This window comes from Procambarus clarkii, chromosome 81 (genome assembly GCF_040958095.1).
Source record: "Procambarus clarkii isolate CNS0578487 chromosome 81, FALCON_Pclarkii_2.0, whole genome shotgun sequence".
Taxonomy (NCBI): Eukaryota; Metazoa; Arthropoda; class Malacostraca; order Decapoda; family Cambaridae; genus Procambarus; species Procambarus clarkii.
Genome location: NC_091230.1, coordinates 1,575,114 through 1,592,392, shown reverse-complemented (window position 1 = coordinate 1,592,392; position 17,279 = coordinate 1,575,114). Strand labels below are relative to the sequence as shown.

General features: G+C 41.3%; 1 protein-coding gene across 1 annotated transcript in view; it reads right to left on the bottom strand.

Annotated features, from left to right (window-relative positions):
* Window positions 1-17,279, bottom strand: part of LOC138358014 (uncharacterized) — a 271,908-nt gene that overhangs the window by 129,362 nt on the left and 125,267 nt on the right. The window contains exon 3 of the mRNA XM_069315479.1: window positions 15,708-15,746. Within this exon, the coding sequence (XP_069171580.1) occupies window positions 15,708-15,746 (39 nt within the window). The remainder of the gene's footprint in view (window positions 1-15,707; window positions 15,747-17,279) is intronic.

The following is a 17,279-nucleotide window of genomic DNA, read 5'->3' as shown; positions in this document are numbered from 1 at the left end:
TGCAAAATGTGACTCACTTCGGCTTTCAGGACTTGGCATATGTTGGGTATAAAAATTCGTAATATCAAACTGCGAATACGTGCATAGAGCCAGAATTTGGCTCCAAATTATGGCTCTGGCCTCGAAATTGGGATGTTTGGAATATTTTGAAAACTGCTGGGAGGTTTGGGACAAATGTGACCAAACGACACTTTCAGTACTAGGCATATGTTGGTATAAAAAATTCGCAATTTCAAACTGCGAATACGTGCAGAGAGCCAGAATTTGGCTCCATAATATGGCTCAGGCCTCGAAATTGGGATATTTTGAAAACTGCAGGGGAGTTTGTGCAAAATGTGACTCACTGCGGCTTTCAGGACTTGGCATATGTTGGGTATAAAAAATCGTATTTTCAAACTGCGAATACGTGCAGAGAGCCAGAATTTGGCTCCAAAATAGGACTCAGGCCACGAAATTGGGAAGTTTGGGATATTTTGAAAACTGCAGGGAGGTTTAGGACAAATGTGACCAAACGCCGCTTTCAGTACTTGGCATATGTTGGTATAAAAAAGTCGCAATTTCAAACTGCGAATACGTGCAGAGAGCCAGAATTTGGCTCAATAATATAGCTCAGGCCTCGAAATTGGGATATTTGGGATATTTCGAAAACTGCAGGGGAGTTTGTGCAAAATGTGACTCACTGCCGCTTTCAGGACTCAGCATATGTTGGGTATAAAATTCGTAATATCAAACTGCGAATTCGTGCAAATAGCCTGAATTTGGCTCCAAAATATGGCTCAGGCCTCGAAATTGGGATATTTGCGTTATTTTAAAAACTGGAGGGGAGTTTGGGCAAAATGTGACTTACTGCCGCTTTCATTACTTGGCATATGTTGGGTATAAAAAAGTCGCAATTTCAAACTGCGAATACGTGCAGAGATCCAGAATTTGGCTCCAAAATATGGCTCAGGCCTCGAAATTGGGATATTTGGGATATTTCAAAAACTGCAGGGGAGTTTGTGCAAAATGTGACTCACTGCCGCTTTCAGGACTTGGCATATGTTGGGTATAAAAAGTCGTCATATCAAACTGCGAATACGTGCAAAGAGCCAGAATTTGGCTCCATAATATGGCTGAGGCCTCGAAATTGGGATATTTGGCATATTTTGAAAACTGCGGGGAAGTTTGGGACAAATGTGACCAAACGCCGCTTTCAGTACTTGGAATATGTTGGGTATAAAAAGATGTAATTTCGAACTGCGAATACGTGCAGAGAGCCAGAATTTGGCTCCAAAATATGGCTCAGGCCTCGAAATTGGGATATTTGGGATATTTTGAAAACTGTAGGGATGTTTGGGACAAATGTGACCAAACGCCGCTTACAGTACTTGGCATATGTTGGGTATAAAAATTCGTAATATCAAACTGCGAATACGTGCATAGAGCCAGAATTTGGCTCCAAATTATGGCTCAGGCCTCGAAATTGGGATGTTTAGAATATTTTGAAAACTGCAGGGAGGTTTGGGACAAATGTGACCAAACGCCGCTTTCAGTACTTGGCATATGTTGGTATAAAAAAGTCGCAATTTCAAACTGCGAATACGTGCAGAGAGCCAGAATTTGGCTCCATAATGTGGCTCAGGCCTCGAAATTGAGATATTTTGAAAATTGCAGGGGAGCTTGTGCAAAATGTGACTCACTGCGGCTTTCAGGACTTGGCATATGTTGGGTATAAAAAGTCGTAATTTCAAACTGCGAATACGTGCAGAGAGCTTGAATTTGGCTCCAAAATATGGCTCAGGCCTCGAAATTGGGATATTTGGGATATTTTGAAAACTGCAAGGATGTTTGGGACAAATGTGTCCAAACGCCGCTTTCAGTACTTGGCATATGTTGGGTATAAAAAGATGTAATTTCAAACTGCGAATTCGTGCAGAGAGCCTGAATTTGGCTCCAAAATATGGCTCAGGCCTCGAAATTGGGATATTTGGGATATTTTGAAAACTGCAAGGATGTTTGGGACAAATGTGTCCAAACGCCGCTTTCAGTACTTGGCATATGTTGGGTATAAAAAGATGTAATTTCAAACTGCGAATTCGTGCAGAGAGCCAGAATTTGGCTCCAAAATATGGCTCAGGCCTCGAAATTTTGATATTTGCGTTATTTTAAAAACTGGAGGGGAGTTTGGGCAAAATGTGACTCACTGCCGCTTTCATTACTTGACATATGTTGGGTATAAAAAAGTTGCGATTTCAAACTGCGAATACGTGCAAAGAGCCAGAATTTGGCTCCATAGTATGGCTGAGGCCTCGAAATTGGGATATTTGGGATATTTTGAAAACTGGAGAGGAGTTTGTGCAAAATGTGACTTACTGCCGCTTTCAGTACTTGGCATATGTTGGGTATAAATTTCGTAATATCAAACTGCGAATACGTGCATAGAGCCAGAATTTGGCTCCAAAATATGGCTCAGGCCTCGATATTGGGATGTTTGGGATATTTTGAAAACTGCAGGAAGGTTTGGGACAAATGTGACCAAACGCCGCTTTCAGTACTTCGCATATGTTGGGTATAAAAAATTCGTAATTTCAAATTGCGAATACGTGCAGAGAGCCTGAATTTGGCTACGAAATATGGATCAGGCCTCGAAATTGGGATATTTGGGATATTTCGAAAACTGCAGGGGAGTTTGTGCAAAATGTGACGCACTACTGCTTTCAGGACTTGGCATATGTTGGGTATAAAAATTCTTAATATCAAACTGCGAATACATGCATAGAGCCAGAATTTGGCTCCAAATTATGGCTCAGGCCTCGAAATTGAGATGTTTGGGATATTTTGAAAACTGTAGGGAGGTTTGGGACAAATGTGACCAAACGCCGCTTTCAGTACTTGGAATATGTTGGGTATAAAAAGTCGTAATTTCGAACTGCGAATACGTGCAGAGAGCCAGAATTTGGCTCCAAAATATGGCTCAGGCCTCGAAATTGGGATATTTGGGATATTTTGAAAACTGCAGGGATGTTTGGGACAAATGTGACCAAACGCCGCTTTCAGTACTTGACATATGTTGGGTATAAAAAAGTCGCAATTTCAAACTGCGAATACGTGCAGAGAGCCAGAATTTGGCTCCAAAATATGGCTCATGCCTCGAAATTGGGATGTTTGGGATATTTTGAAAACTGCAGGGGACTTTGGGACAAATATGACCAAACACCGCTTTCAGTACTTGGCATATGTTGGGTATAAAAATTCGTAATTTCAAACTGCGAATACGTGCGGAGAGCCTGAATTTGGCTCCAAAATATGACTCAGGCCTCGAAATTGGAATTTTTGGGATATTTTGAAAACTGCAAGGATGTTTGGGACAAATGTGTCCAAACGCCGCTTTCAGTACTTGGCATATGTTGGTATAAAAAAGTCGCAATTTCAAACTGCGAATACGTGCAGAGAGCCAGAATTTGGCTCCAAAATATGGCTCAGGCCTCGAAATTGGAATATTTGGGATATTTCGAAAACTGCAGGAGAGTTTGTGCAAAATGTGACTCACTGCCGCTTTCAGCACTTGGCATATGTTGGGTATAAAAATTCTTAATATCAAGCTGCGAATACGTGCATAGAGCCAGAATTTGGCTCCAAATTATGGCTCAGGCCTCGAAACTTGGATGTTTGGGATATTTTGAAAACTGCAGGGAGGTTTGGGACAAATGTGACCAAACGCCACTTTCAGTACTAGGCATATGTTGGTATAAAAAAGTCGCAATTTCAAACTGCGAATACGTGCAGAGAGCCAGAATTTGGCTCCAAAATATGGCTCAGGCCTCGAAATTGGGATATTTGCGTTATTTTAAAAACTGGAGGGGAGTTTGGGCAAAATGTAACTCACTGCCGCTTTCAATACTTGGCATATGTTGGGTATAAAAAAGTCGCAATTTCAAACTGCGAATACGTGCAGAGATCCAGAATTTGGCTCCAAAATATGGCTCAGGCCTCGAAATTGGGATATTTGCGTTATTTTAAAAACTGGAGGGGAGTTTGTGCAAAATGTGACTCACTGCCGCTTTCAGCACTTGGGATATGTTGGGTATAAAAAGTGGTAATTTCAAACTGCGAAAACGTGCAGAGAGCCAGAATTTGGCTCCAAAATATGACTCAGGCCTCGAAATTGGGAAGTTTGGGATATTTTGAAAATTGCATTGGAGTTTAGGACAAATTTGACCAAACGCCGCTTTCAGTACTTGATATATGTTGGGTATAAAAAAGCCGCAATTTCAAACTGCGAAAACGTGCAGAGAGCCAGAATTTGGCTCCAAAATATGGCTCAGGCCTCGAAATTGGGACGTTTGGGATATTTTGAAAACTGCAGGCGAGGTTGTGCGAAATGTGACTCACTGCCGATTTCAGTACTTGGCATATGTTGGGTATAAAAAGTCGTAATATCAAACTGCAAATACGTGCTAAGAGCCAGAATTTGGCTCCAAAATATGGCTCAGGCCTCGAAATTGGGATATTTGGGATATTTTGAAAACTGCAGGGAGGTTTTGGACAAATGTGACCAAACGCCGCTTTCAGTACTTGGAATATGTTGGGCATAAAAAGATGTAATTTCAAACTGCGAATACGTGCATAGAGCCAGAATTTGGCTCCAAATTATGGCTCAGGCCTCGAAATTGGGATGTTTGGAATATTTTGAAAACTGCAGGGAGGTTTGGGACAAATGTGATCAAACACCACTTTCAGTACTTGGCATATGTTGGTATAAAAAAGTCGCAATTTCAAACTGCGAACACGTGCAGATAGCCAGAATTTGGCTCCATAATATGGCTCAGGCCTCGAAATTGGGAAGTTTGGGATATTTTGAAAACTGCTGGGGAGTTTAGGACAAATATGACCAAACGCCGCTTTCAGTACTTGACATATGTTGGGTATAAAAAAGTCGTAATATCAAACTGCGAATACGTGCAGAGAGCCTGAATTTGGCTCCAAAATATGGTTCAGGCCTCGAAATTGGGATATTTGGGATATTTTGAAAAAGGAGAGCCGGTCGGCCGAGTGGACAGCACGCTGGGCTTGTGATCCTGTGGTCCCGGGTTCGATTCCAGGCGCCGGTGAAAAACAAACTGCAAGGATGTTTGGTACAAATGTGTCCAAATGCCGCTTTCAGTACTTGACATATGTTTGCTATAAAAAATCGTATTTTCAAACTGCGAATACGTGCAGAGAGCCAGAATTTGGCTCCAAATTAGGACTCAGGCCACGAAATTGGGATATTTGGGATATTTTGAAATTTGCAGGGGAGTTTGGGACAAATATGACCAAACGCCGCTTTCAGTACTTGACATATGTTGGGTATAAAAAAGTCGCAATTTCAAACTACGAATACGTGCAGAGAGCCAGAATTTGGGTCCAAAATATGACTCAGGCCCCGAAATTGGGATATTTGCGTTATTTTGAAAACTGGAGGGGAGTTTGGGCAAAATGTGACTCACTGCCGCTTTCATTACTTGGCATATGTTGGGTATAAAAATAGTCGCAATTTCAAACTGCGAATACGTGCAGAGATCCAGAATTTGGCTCCTAAATATGGCTCAGGCCTCGAAATTGGAATATTTGGGATATTTCGAAAACTGCAGGGGAGTTTGTGCAAAATGTGACTCACTGTCGCTTTCAGGACTTGGCATATGTTGGGTATAAAAATTCTTAATATCAAGCTGCGAATACGTGCATAGAGCCAGAATTTGGCTCCAAATTATGGCTCAGGCCTCGAAATTTGGATGTTTGGGATATTTTGAAAACTGCAGGGAGGTTTGGGACAAATGTGACCAAACGCCGCTTTCAGTACTTGGCATATGTTGATATAAAAAAGTCGCAATTTCTAACTGCGAATACGTGCAAAGAGCCAGAATTTGGCTCCATAATATAGCTGAGGCCTCGAAATTGGGATATTTGGGATATTTTGAAAACTGCAGGGGAGTTTGTGCAAAATGTGACTCATTGCCGCTTTCAGCACTTGGGATATGTTGGGTATAAAAAGTGGTAATTTCAAACTGCGAAAACGTGCAGAGAGCCAAAATTTGGCTCCAAAATATGACTCAGGCCTCGAAATTGGGAAGTTTGGGATATTTTGAAAACTGCTGGCGAGTTTAGGACAAATATGACCAAACGCCGCTTTCAGTACTTGACATATGTTGGGTATAAAAAAGTCGCAAGTTCAAACTGCGAATACGTGCAGAGAGCCAGAATTTGGCACCAAAATATGGCTCAGGCCTCGAAATTGGGACGTTTGGGATATTTTGAAAACTGCAGGGGAGTTTGTGCGAAATGTGACTCACTGCCGATTTCAGTACTTGGCATATGTTGGGTATAAAAAGTCGTAATATCAAACTGCGAATACGTGCTAAGAGCCAGAATTTGGCTCCAAAATATAGCTCAGGCCTCGAATTTGGGATATTTGGCATATTTTGAAAACTGCGGGGAGGTTTGGGACAAATGTGACCAAACGCCACTTTCAGTACTTGGAATATGTTGGGTATAAAAAGACGTAATTTCGAACTGAGAATACGTGCATAGAGCCAGAATTTGGCTCCAAAATATGGCTCAGGCCTCAAAATTGGGATATTTTGAAAACTGCAGGGATGTTTGGGACAGATGTGACCAAACGATGCTTTCAGTACTTGGCATATGTTGGGTATAAAAATTCGTAATATCAAACTGCGAATACGTGCATAGAGCCAGAATTTGGCTCCAAATTATGGCTCTGGCCTCGAAATTGGGATGTTTGGAATATTTTGAAAACTGCAGGGAGGTTTGGGACAAATGTGACCAAACGACACTTTCAGTACTATGCATATGTTGGTATAAAAAATTCGCAATTTCAAACTGCGAATACGTGCAGAGAGCCAGAATTTGGCTCCATAATATGGCTCAGGCCTCGAAATTGGGATATTTTGAAAACTGCAGGGGAGTTTGTGCAAAATGTGACTCACTGCGGCTTTCAGGACTTGGCATATGTTGGGTATAAAAAATCGTATTTTCAAACTGCGAATACGTGCAGAGAGCCAGAATTTGGCTCCAAAATAGGACTCAGGCCACGAAATTGGGAAGTTTGGGATATTTTGAAAACTGCAGGGAGGTTTAGGACAAATGTGACCAAACGCCGCTTTCAGTACTTGGCATATGTTGGTATAAAAAAGTCGCAATTTCAAACTGCGAATACGTGCAGAGAGCCAGAATTTGGCTCAATAATATAGCTCAGGCCTCGAAATTGGGATATTTGGGATATTTCGAAAACTGCAGGGGAGTTTGTGCAAAATGTGACTCACTGCCGCTTTCAGGACTTAGCATATGTTGGGTATAAAATTCTTAATATCAAACTGCGAATTCGTGCAAATAGCCTGAATTTGGCTCCAAAATATGGCTCAGGCCTCGAAATTGGGATATTTGCGTTATTTTAAAAACTGGAGGGGAGTTTGGGCAAAATGTGACTTACTGCCGCTTTCATTACTTGGCATATGTTGGGTATAAAAAAGTCGCAATTTCAAACTGCGAATACGTGCAGAGATCCAGAATTTGGCTCCAAAATATGGCTCAGGCCTCGAAATTGGGATATTTGGGATATTTCAAAAACTGCAGGGGAGTTTGTGCAAAATGTGACTCACTGCCGCTTTCAGGACTTGGCATACGTTGGGTATAAAAAGTCGTCATATCAAACTGCGAATACGTGCAAAGAGCCAGAATTTGGCTCCATAATATGGCTGAGGCCTCGAAATTGGGATATTTGGCATATTTTGAAAACTGCGGGGAAGTTTGGGACAAATGTGACCAAACGCCGCTTTCAGTACTTGGAATATGTTGGGTATAAAAAGATGTAATTTCGAACTGCGAATACGTGCAGAGAGCCAGAATTTGGCTCCAAAATATGGCTCAGGCCTCGAAATTGGGATATTTGGGATATTTTGAAAACTGTAGGGATGTTTGGGACAAATGTGACCAAACGCCGCTTTCAGTACTTGGCATATGTTGGGTATAAAAATTCGTAATATCAAACTGCGAATACGTGCATAGAGCCAGAATTTGGCTCCAAATTATGGCTCAGGCCTCGAAATTGGGATGTTTGGAATATTTTGAAAACTGCAGGGAGGTTTGGGACAAATGTGACCAAACGCCGTTTTCAGTACTTGGCATATGTTGGTATAAAAAAGTCGCAATTTCAAACTGCGAATACGTGCAGAGAGCCAGAATTTGGCTCCATAATATGGCTCAGGCCTCGAAATTGAGATATTTTGAAAATTGCAGGGGAGCTTGTGCAAAATGTGACTCACTGCGGCTTTCAGGACTTGGCATATGTTGGGTATAAAAAGTCGTAATTTCAAACTGCGAATACGTGCAGAGAGCTTGAATTTGGCTCCAAAATATGGCTCAGGCCTCGAAATTGGGATATTTGGGATATTTTGAAAACTGCAAGGATGTTTGGGACAAATGTGTCCAAACGCCGCTTTCAGTACTTGGCATATGTTGGGTATAAAAAGATGTAATTTCAAACTGCGAATTCGTGCAGAGAGCCTGAATTTGGCTCCAAAATATGGCTCAGGCCTCGAAATTGGGATATTTGGGATATTTTGAAAACTGCAAGGATGTTTGGGACAAATGTGTCCAAACGCCGCTTTCAGTACTTGGCATATGTTGGGTATAAAAAGATGTAATTTCAAACTGCGAATTCGTGCAGAGAGCCAGAATTTGGCTCCAAAATATGGCTCAGGCCTCGAAATTTTGATATTTGCGTTATTTTAAAAACTGGAGGGGAGTTTGGGCAAAATGTGACTCACTGCCGCTTTCATTACTTGGAATATGTTGGGTATAAAAAAGTCGCGATTTCAAACTGCAAATACGTGCAGAGAGTAGGAATTTGGCTCCAAAATATGGCTCAGGCCTCGAAATTGGGATATTTGGGATATTTTGAAAACTGCAAGGATGTTTGGGACAAATGTGACCAAACGCCGCTTTCAGTACTTGGCATATGTTGGTATAAAAAATTCGCAATTTCAAACTGCAAATACGTGCAGAGAGCCAGAATTTGGCTCCAAAATATGGCTCAGGCCTCGAAATTGGAATATTTGGGATATTTCGAAAACTGCAGGGGAGTTTGTGCAAAATGTGACTCACTGCCGCTTTCAGGACTTGGCATATGTTGGTATAAAAAATTCGTAATTTCAAATTGCGAATACGTGCATAGAGCCAGAATTTGGCTCCAAATTATGGCTCAGGCCTCGAAATTGAGATGTTTGGGATATTTTGAAAACTGCAGGGAGGTTTGGGACAAATGTGACCAAACGCCGCTTTCAGTACTTGGAATATGTTGGGTATAAAAAGTCGTAATTTCGAACTGCGAATACGTGCAGAGAGCCAGAATTTGGCTCCAAAATATGGCTCAGGCCTCGAAATTGGGATATTTGGGATATTTTGAAAACTGCAGGGATGTTTGGGACAAATGTGACCAAACGCCGCTTTCAGTACTTGACATATGTTGGGTATAAAAAAGTCGCAATTTCAAACTGCGAATACGTGCAGAGAGCCAGAATTGGGCTCCAAAATATGGCTCATGCCTCGAAATTGGGATGTTTGGGATATTTTGAAAACTGCAGGGATGTTTGGGACAAATATGACCAAACACCGCTTTCAGTACTTGGCATATGTTGGGTATAAAAATTCGTAATTTCAAACTGCGAATACGTGCAGAGAGCCTGAATTTGGCTCCAAAATATGACTCAGGCCTCGAAATTGGAATTTTTGGGATATTTTGAAAACTGCAAGGATGTTTGGGACAAATGTGTCCAAACGCCGCTTTCAGTACTTGGCATATGTTGGTATAAAAAAGTCGCAATTTCAAACTGCGAATACGTGCAGAGAGCCAGAATTTGGCTCCAAAATATGGCTCAGGCCTCGAAATTGGAATATTTGGGATATTTCGAAAACTGCAGGAGAGTTTGTGCAAAATGTGACTCACTGCCGCTTTCAGGACTTGGCATATGTTGGGTATAAAAATTCTTAATATCAAGCTGCGAATACGTGCATAGAGCCAGAATTTGGCTCCAAATTATGGCTCAGGCCTCGAAATTTGGATGTTTGGGATATTTTGAAAACTGCAGGGAGGTTTGGGACAAATGTGACCAAACGCCGCTTTCAGTACTTGGCATATGTTGATATAAAAAAGTCGCAATTTCAAACTGCGAATACGTGCAAAGAGCCAGAATTTGGCTCCATAATATGGCTGAGGCCTCGAAATTGGGATATTTGGGATATTTTGAAAACTGCAGGGGAGTTTGTGCAAAATGTGACTCATTGCCGCTTTCAGCACTTGGGATATGTTGGGTATAAAAAGTGGTAATTTCAAACTGCGAAAACGTGCAGAGAGCCAAAATTTGGCTCCAAAATATGACTCAGGCCTCGAAATTGGGAAGTTTGGGATATTTTGAAAACTGCTGGCGAGTTTAGGACAAATATGACCAAACGCCGCTTTCAGTACTTGACATATGTTGGGTATAAAAAAGTCGCAATTTCAAACTGCGAATACGTGCAGAGAGCCAGAATTTGGCTCCAAAATATGGCTCAGGCCTCGAAATTGGGACGTTTGGGATATTTTGAAAACTGCAGGGGAGTTTGTGCAAAATGTGACTCACTGCCGATTTCAGTACTTGGCATATGTTGGGTATAAAAAGTCGTAATATCAAACTGCGAATACGTGCTAAGAGCCAGAATTTGGCTCCAAAATATGGCTCAGGCCTCGAATTTGGGATATTTGGCATATTTTGAAAACTGCGGGGAGGTTTGGGACAAATGTGACCAAACGCCACTTTCAGTACTTGGAATATGTTGGGTATAAAAAGACGTAATTTCGAACTGAGAATACGTGCATAGAGCCAGAATTTGGCTCCAAAATATGGCTCAGGCCTCAAAATTGGGATATTTTGAAAACTGCAGGGATGTTTGGGACAAATGTGACCAAACGCCGCTTTCAGTACTTGGCATATGTTGGGTATAAAAAGTCGTAATATCAAACTGCGAATGCGTGCAGAGATCCAGAATTTGGCTTCAAAATATGGCTCAGGCCTCGAAATTGGGATATTTGGGATATTTCGAAAACTGCAGGGGAGTTTGTGCAAAATGTGACTCACTGCCGCTTTCAGGACTTAGCATATGTTGGGTATAAAAATTCGTAATATCAAACTGCGAATACGTGCATAGAGCCAGAATTTGGCTCCAAATTATGGCTCTGGCCTCGAAATTGGGATGTTTGGAATATTTTGAAAACTGCAGGGAGGTTTGGGACAAATGTGACCAAACGACACTTTCAGTACTAGGCATATGTTGGTATAAAAAATTCGCAATTTCAAACTGCGAATACGTGCAGAGAGCCAGAATTTGGCTCCATAATATGGCTCAGGCCTCGAAATTGGGATATTTTGAAAACTGCAGGGGAGTTTGTGCAAAATGTGACTCACTGCGGCTTTCAGGACTTGGCATATGTTGGGTATAAAAAATCGTATTTTCAAACTGCGAATACGTGCAGAGGGCCAGAATTTGGCTCCAAAATATGGCTCAGGCCTCGAAATTGGAATATTTGGGATATTTCGAAAACTGCAGGGGTGTTTGTGCAAAATGTGACTCACTGCCGCTTTCAGGACTTACCATATGTTGGGTATAAAAAGTCGTAATATCAAACTGCGAATACGTGTATAGAGCCAGAATTTGGCTCCAAAATATGGCTCAGGCCTCGATATTGGGATGTTTGGGATATTTTGAAAACTGCAGGGAGGTTTAGGACAAATGTGACTAAATGCCGTTTCAGTACTTGGCATATGTTGGGTATAAAAAGTGGTAATTTCAAACTGCGAAAACGTGCAGAGAGCCAGAATTTGGCTCCAAAATATGACTCAGGCCTCGAAATTGGGATGTTTGGGATATTTTGAAAACTGCAGGGGAGTTTAGGACAAATATGACCAAACGCCGCTTTCAGTACTTGACATATGTTGGGTATAAAAAAGTTGCGATTTCAAACTGCGAATACGTGCAAAGAGCCAGAATTTGGCTCCATAGTATGGCTGAGGCCTCGAAATTGGGATATTTGGGATATTTTGAAAACTGGAGAGGAGTTTGTGCAAAATGTGACTTACTGCCGCTTTCAGTACTTGGCATATGTTGGGTATAAATTTCGTAATATCAAACTGCGAATACGTGCATAGAGCCAGAATTTGGCTCCAAAATATGGCTCAGGCCTCGATATTGGGATGTTTGGGATATTTTGAAAACTGCAGGAAGGTTTGGGACAAATGTGACCAAACGCCGCTTTCAGTACTTCGCATATGTTGGGTATAAAAAATTCGTAATTTCAAATTGCGAATACGTGCAGAGAGCCTGAATTTGGCTCCGAAATATGGATCAGGCCTCGAAATTGGGATATTTGGGATATTTCGAAAACTGCAGGGGAGTTTGTGCAAAATGTGATGCACTGCTGCTTTCAGGACTTGGCATATGTTGGGTATAAAAATTCTTAATATCAAACTGCGAATACATGCATAGAGCCAGAATTTGGCTCCAAATTATGGCTCAGGCCTCGAAATTGGGATGTCTGGGATATTTTGAAAACTGCAGGGGACTTTGGGACAAATATGACCAAACACCGCTTTCAGTACTTGGCATATGTTGGGTATAAAAATTCGTAATTTCAAACTGCGAATACGTGCAGAGAGCCTGAATTTGGCTCCAAAATATGACTCAGGCCTCGAAATTGGAATATTTGGGATATTTTGAAAACTGCAAGGATGTTTGGGACAAATGTGTCCAAACGCCGCTTTCAGTACTTGGCATATGTTGGTATAAAAAAGTCGCAATTTCAAACTGCGAATACGTGCAGAGAGCCAGAATTTGGCTCCAAAATATGGCTCAGGCCTCGAAATTGGGATATTTGGGATATTTCGAAAACTGCAGGGGAGTTTGTGCAAAATGTGACTTACTGCCGCTTTCAGGACTTAGCATATGTTGGGTATAAAAAGTCGTAATATCAAACTGCGAATACGTGCATAGAGCCAGAATTTGGCTCCAAAATATGGCTAAGGCCTCTAAATTAGGGATATTTTGAAAACTAGAGGGGAGTCTGTGCAAAATGTGACTCACTCCCGCTTTCAGGACTTGGCATATGTTGGTATACAAAAGTCGCAATTTCACACTGCGAATACGTGCAAAGAGCCAGAATTTGGCTCCATAATATGGCTGAGGCCTCGAAATTGGGAAGTTTGGGATATTTTGAAAACTGCAGGGGAGTTTAGGACAAATATGACCAAACGCTGCTTTCAGTACTTGACATTTGTTGGGTATAAAAAAGTCGCAATTTCAAACTGCGAATACGTGTAGAGAGCCAGAATTTGGCTCCAAAATATGGCTCTGGCCTCGAAATTAGGACGTTTGGAATATTTTGAAAACTGCAGGGGAGTTTGTGCGAAATGTGACTCACTGCCGCTTTCAGTACTTGGCATATGTTGGTATAAAAAAGTCGTAATATCAAACTGCGAATACGTGTTAAGAGCCAGAATTTGGCTCCAAAATATGGCTCAGGCCTCGAAATTGGGATATTTGGCATATGTTGAAAACTGCGGGGAGGTTTGGGACAAATGTGACCAAACGCCGCTTTCAGTACTTGGAATATGTTGGGTATAAAAAGACGTAATTTCGAACTGCGAATACGTGCTGAGAGCCAGTATTTGGCTCCAAAATATGGCTCAGGCCTCGAAATTGGGATATTTGGGATATTTTGAAAACTGCAGGGATGTTTGGGACAAATGTGACCAAACGCCGCTTTCAGTACTTGGCATATGTTGGTATAAAAAAGTCGTAATATCAAACTGCGAATACGTGCAGAGAGCCAGAATTTGGCTCCAAAATATGTCGTCCATTAGGGAGGCTCCGGCCTCCCCCGATGCTGTGAGCCCCTGGATAGCTGCAGTGAGCACACACTGGCCCCAAAAAGCCAGCTGAATTCAAAGATGAGCTCCAGGCGAGGTGTGGAAAGAAAGTCCAGCCAGGAGCGTTCAAACTGCGCGCCAAGATGGCCGACCTTTCGGGCGGGAATCTCTTCCACCACGAAATCTTTTATTGTAGAGCTGTTGACAACATACTTTTATCTCAACTTAAGTTTTCGCCTCGCATAATTTTTTCTCATTTGGAAAATACATTATCATCTTCACTATAAATGACTACTATAGCGTGTCATTTCTGCTCACACTCATCTCTAAATAAAATGATTACAAATACTTCCCAAGACATAAACTGCCTCATCCAGCCCGCCTCTTCCCTCATTCCAAATCCACAAACCCACCAACAATCCTCCAACTTCATGGGAAGGTCAAGCTTCCCATGACCTTGGAGTCATTGGTTATGGGTTTGTGGATAACCTGACCTAGCAGTTTATGCCTTTGGGGAGATCTCCTCTCCCCCCCCCCTGGCATATGCATTAATGATATATAATGCATATGCCATCCAGTCCAAGTCTAATAAGATTATTCTCCTATCTCTCAATTTATTCTTTACCTCACAGCAAGTCTTTGTCACCCACATTGAACAATATTCTAAGTCTTCACCACCCCAAAACTTGCCTCGCCACCCAGCTTTTACCTTACCATACATCTTTGCCACCCATCATTTGGTTTGTATTAAACATTCAAGGTTAAATGTTTGCCCTTGATCACCTAGCAGCAATTGAGGATACAGATGTAAGCTGATTGGAGAGTCGCGTTCTGAGTGTAAACTAGTAGAACGTAAGTCAAGAAACTGCAGATGGCCTATTGTCCTGCACGTGGCATTTCCTATTTATATCCACCTACACTCATTCATATACGTCTAACCTAAGCTTCAACCAATCAAAGATTCCTATGCCTATTATGATCCAGTAATATGGACCCAGTGATCCAGTAGTATGATCCACAATCGATTTGAGAATGGTCCAGGACGGACCGAAACGTCGTTGTCCCTTCACCTTCTAGTGTGTGGTCTGGTCAACATACTTCAACCACGTTATTGTGACTCGTCGTCTGCACATGATCCAGTAATTTGTTCCACAAATCCACAACCCAGTTACCAAACCAGTATTTACCCAGGTATTTCCTAAATCTGAACTTATCTTCATTTAAAGCCTTATCAATAGCTTCCTTGTTATGCCCATTCATCCACTTGTACACTTCAATCATGTCACGTTAAGGTTTTTCCAACATCTCTTCATACGGAAGCTTTCTAATTTGCGGGATTAACTTTGTCATCCTAACTGACGTGTTCTAGTGAATTATGTCCATTCTTTAGTGTGGCGACCGAAACTGAACTGCATAATCTAAATGGGACCTAAAAACAATACGTTAATAAACCCAGCCGACTTATTGCTAACTCTTCTATAAATAAATCTATGGGAAAGAAAAGCTCTCAGCCTGCTAACAAGAGTGTACAAATCCACAAGGGCCGGGACAAGGATTCAAACCTGCATCCGAGAGCATCCCAGACGCTGCCGTAATCGACTGAGCTACGACATGGTCAAAAGGAGTTGAAACCGAAGTTCTACTGAACTTACTGGATCCTGCAGCCTCTCCGAGGCACAAACCAGTGTTAGTGTAACAAGAGTGTGAAGTTGACTACGTCCATCTAGTTCCACCCGCTCCTCCCCAGAACTAGTTGTTAAATAAGCACTTTACCTTGACTCCTCTGATCCAACACTTGTCCACACGTGCCACACTCCTGAAAAAATATTTTTTACATATATTAAGGGCAAGTATAAGTAATTATTAAAATAAGGTACCAAACCGGGAAGGCTATGTAGCAATAGGGTAAGTATAAAGTTTATTTCAAATACAATCGAGTAGGAAAATACAATTATGAATTTCAAGAACACTGGAACCAATCACTGGAAAAGGTGTAATTGCAATGGAGATTAATTACAGATTGTATCAACAATAGCGAGTAGGCAAGACTGATAAGACTGCAATAGCCTAACGGAGTACATTTTTGTCTTAGACTCATGAGGCTATGGTTAAGCATCAATGTTCTTTTAAAGTTACATAGAAACACATTACCTTATTACGGTCTTCCACTAAAACAAACCTTTAGCTAACCTTAGATAAACGTACTGTGTATTATTAATTTATTTAGCTGTCTATTGGCCTAAATTATATAAATAACATGCTTAAAACCTCTCAAGTACAGTATATGGTCTCTGAGCACTAAACTAACGTTAGAAGCCTAGTGATTACATTGTCAAAAATGACCATTTACAAGTGAATTCATTTTACATCGTAGAGTAAACAAGATGCAAACAATTAACATCTTCCATCTATTAGACAAACAATTATCTAGTCGTCCCTTCACTTTCTAGTGTGTGGTTTGGTCAACATATTTCAGCCCCCGTTATTGTGACTCCTCGTCTGCAATTATCTTCCCCATTTATCTGCACAATTGCTATCCTGATATGACCACTCCATCGCCCTAGTCGTTAACACTAAACAATCTAGGGCGACTTGTTGCTAAACATTATATGCCCCCTTTAGCTTAGCTACAAGACACGTTGTACATATTATCAAACTACCTCTAATGTCATAATGCAGCAGTTTGCGCGCTCAAAATACAGATAGACAAACTCCTCAGGAACCGTAGGGGAACCTTTGACAAGCCGCCGGCTTCCTGTTGCCGTAGAGGGCACTATGGAGAAATGGTGGCCCTCTGGTAAATTTAAGTCAATATTACCTAGGAGTTATGATGTACCAGCCATTGAACATCTGGGACTCACAGTTAATATGAAAACAATCCTTAAGAATAGTTAAACGAATCTTTGACTTAAACGAACAACATTGAATATTCAACTGTACGAGTCTCTGTTGTGGTCGCATCTGGCCTACTGTGTCCTAATATGGAAACTTCATTTCAAAAACACATCAATGATTTTCCGCTTTGGAGAAAGTTCAAGACAGCAACAACAATCATGCCAGAACTTGTTCAACTGTCACTACCACGAATCAATGAAGGATTAACACTTTAAATGTTTAAATTGTTGTAGATTTTGATAGATTAGCCTATAAATTTTCCTAGAAATTACCTACTTAATATTATCTGTTAGATTAAGGACCTGCCCTTAGTGTTATGCGTACTAGTGGCTTTACAAGAATGTAAACACACAGTGCTATGTACTCCTTGTCACCTGTCCTCTTAAAAATAGCGTCGCTTTTGGCCGTTTACCCGTATGGCCGAATATGGACGTAATTTGGAAATGAAAA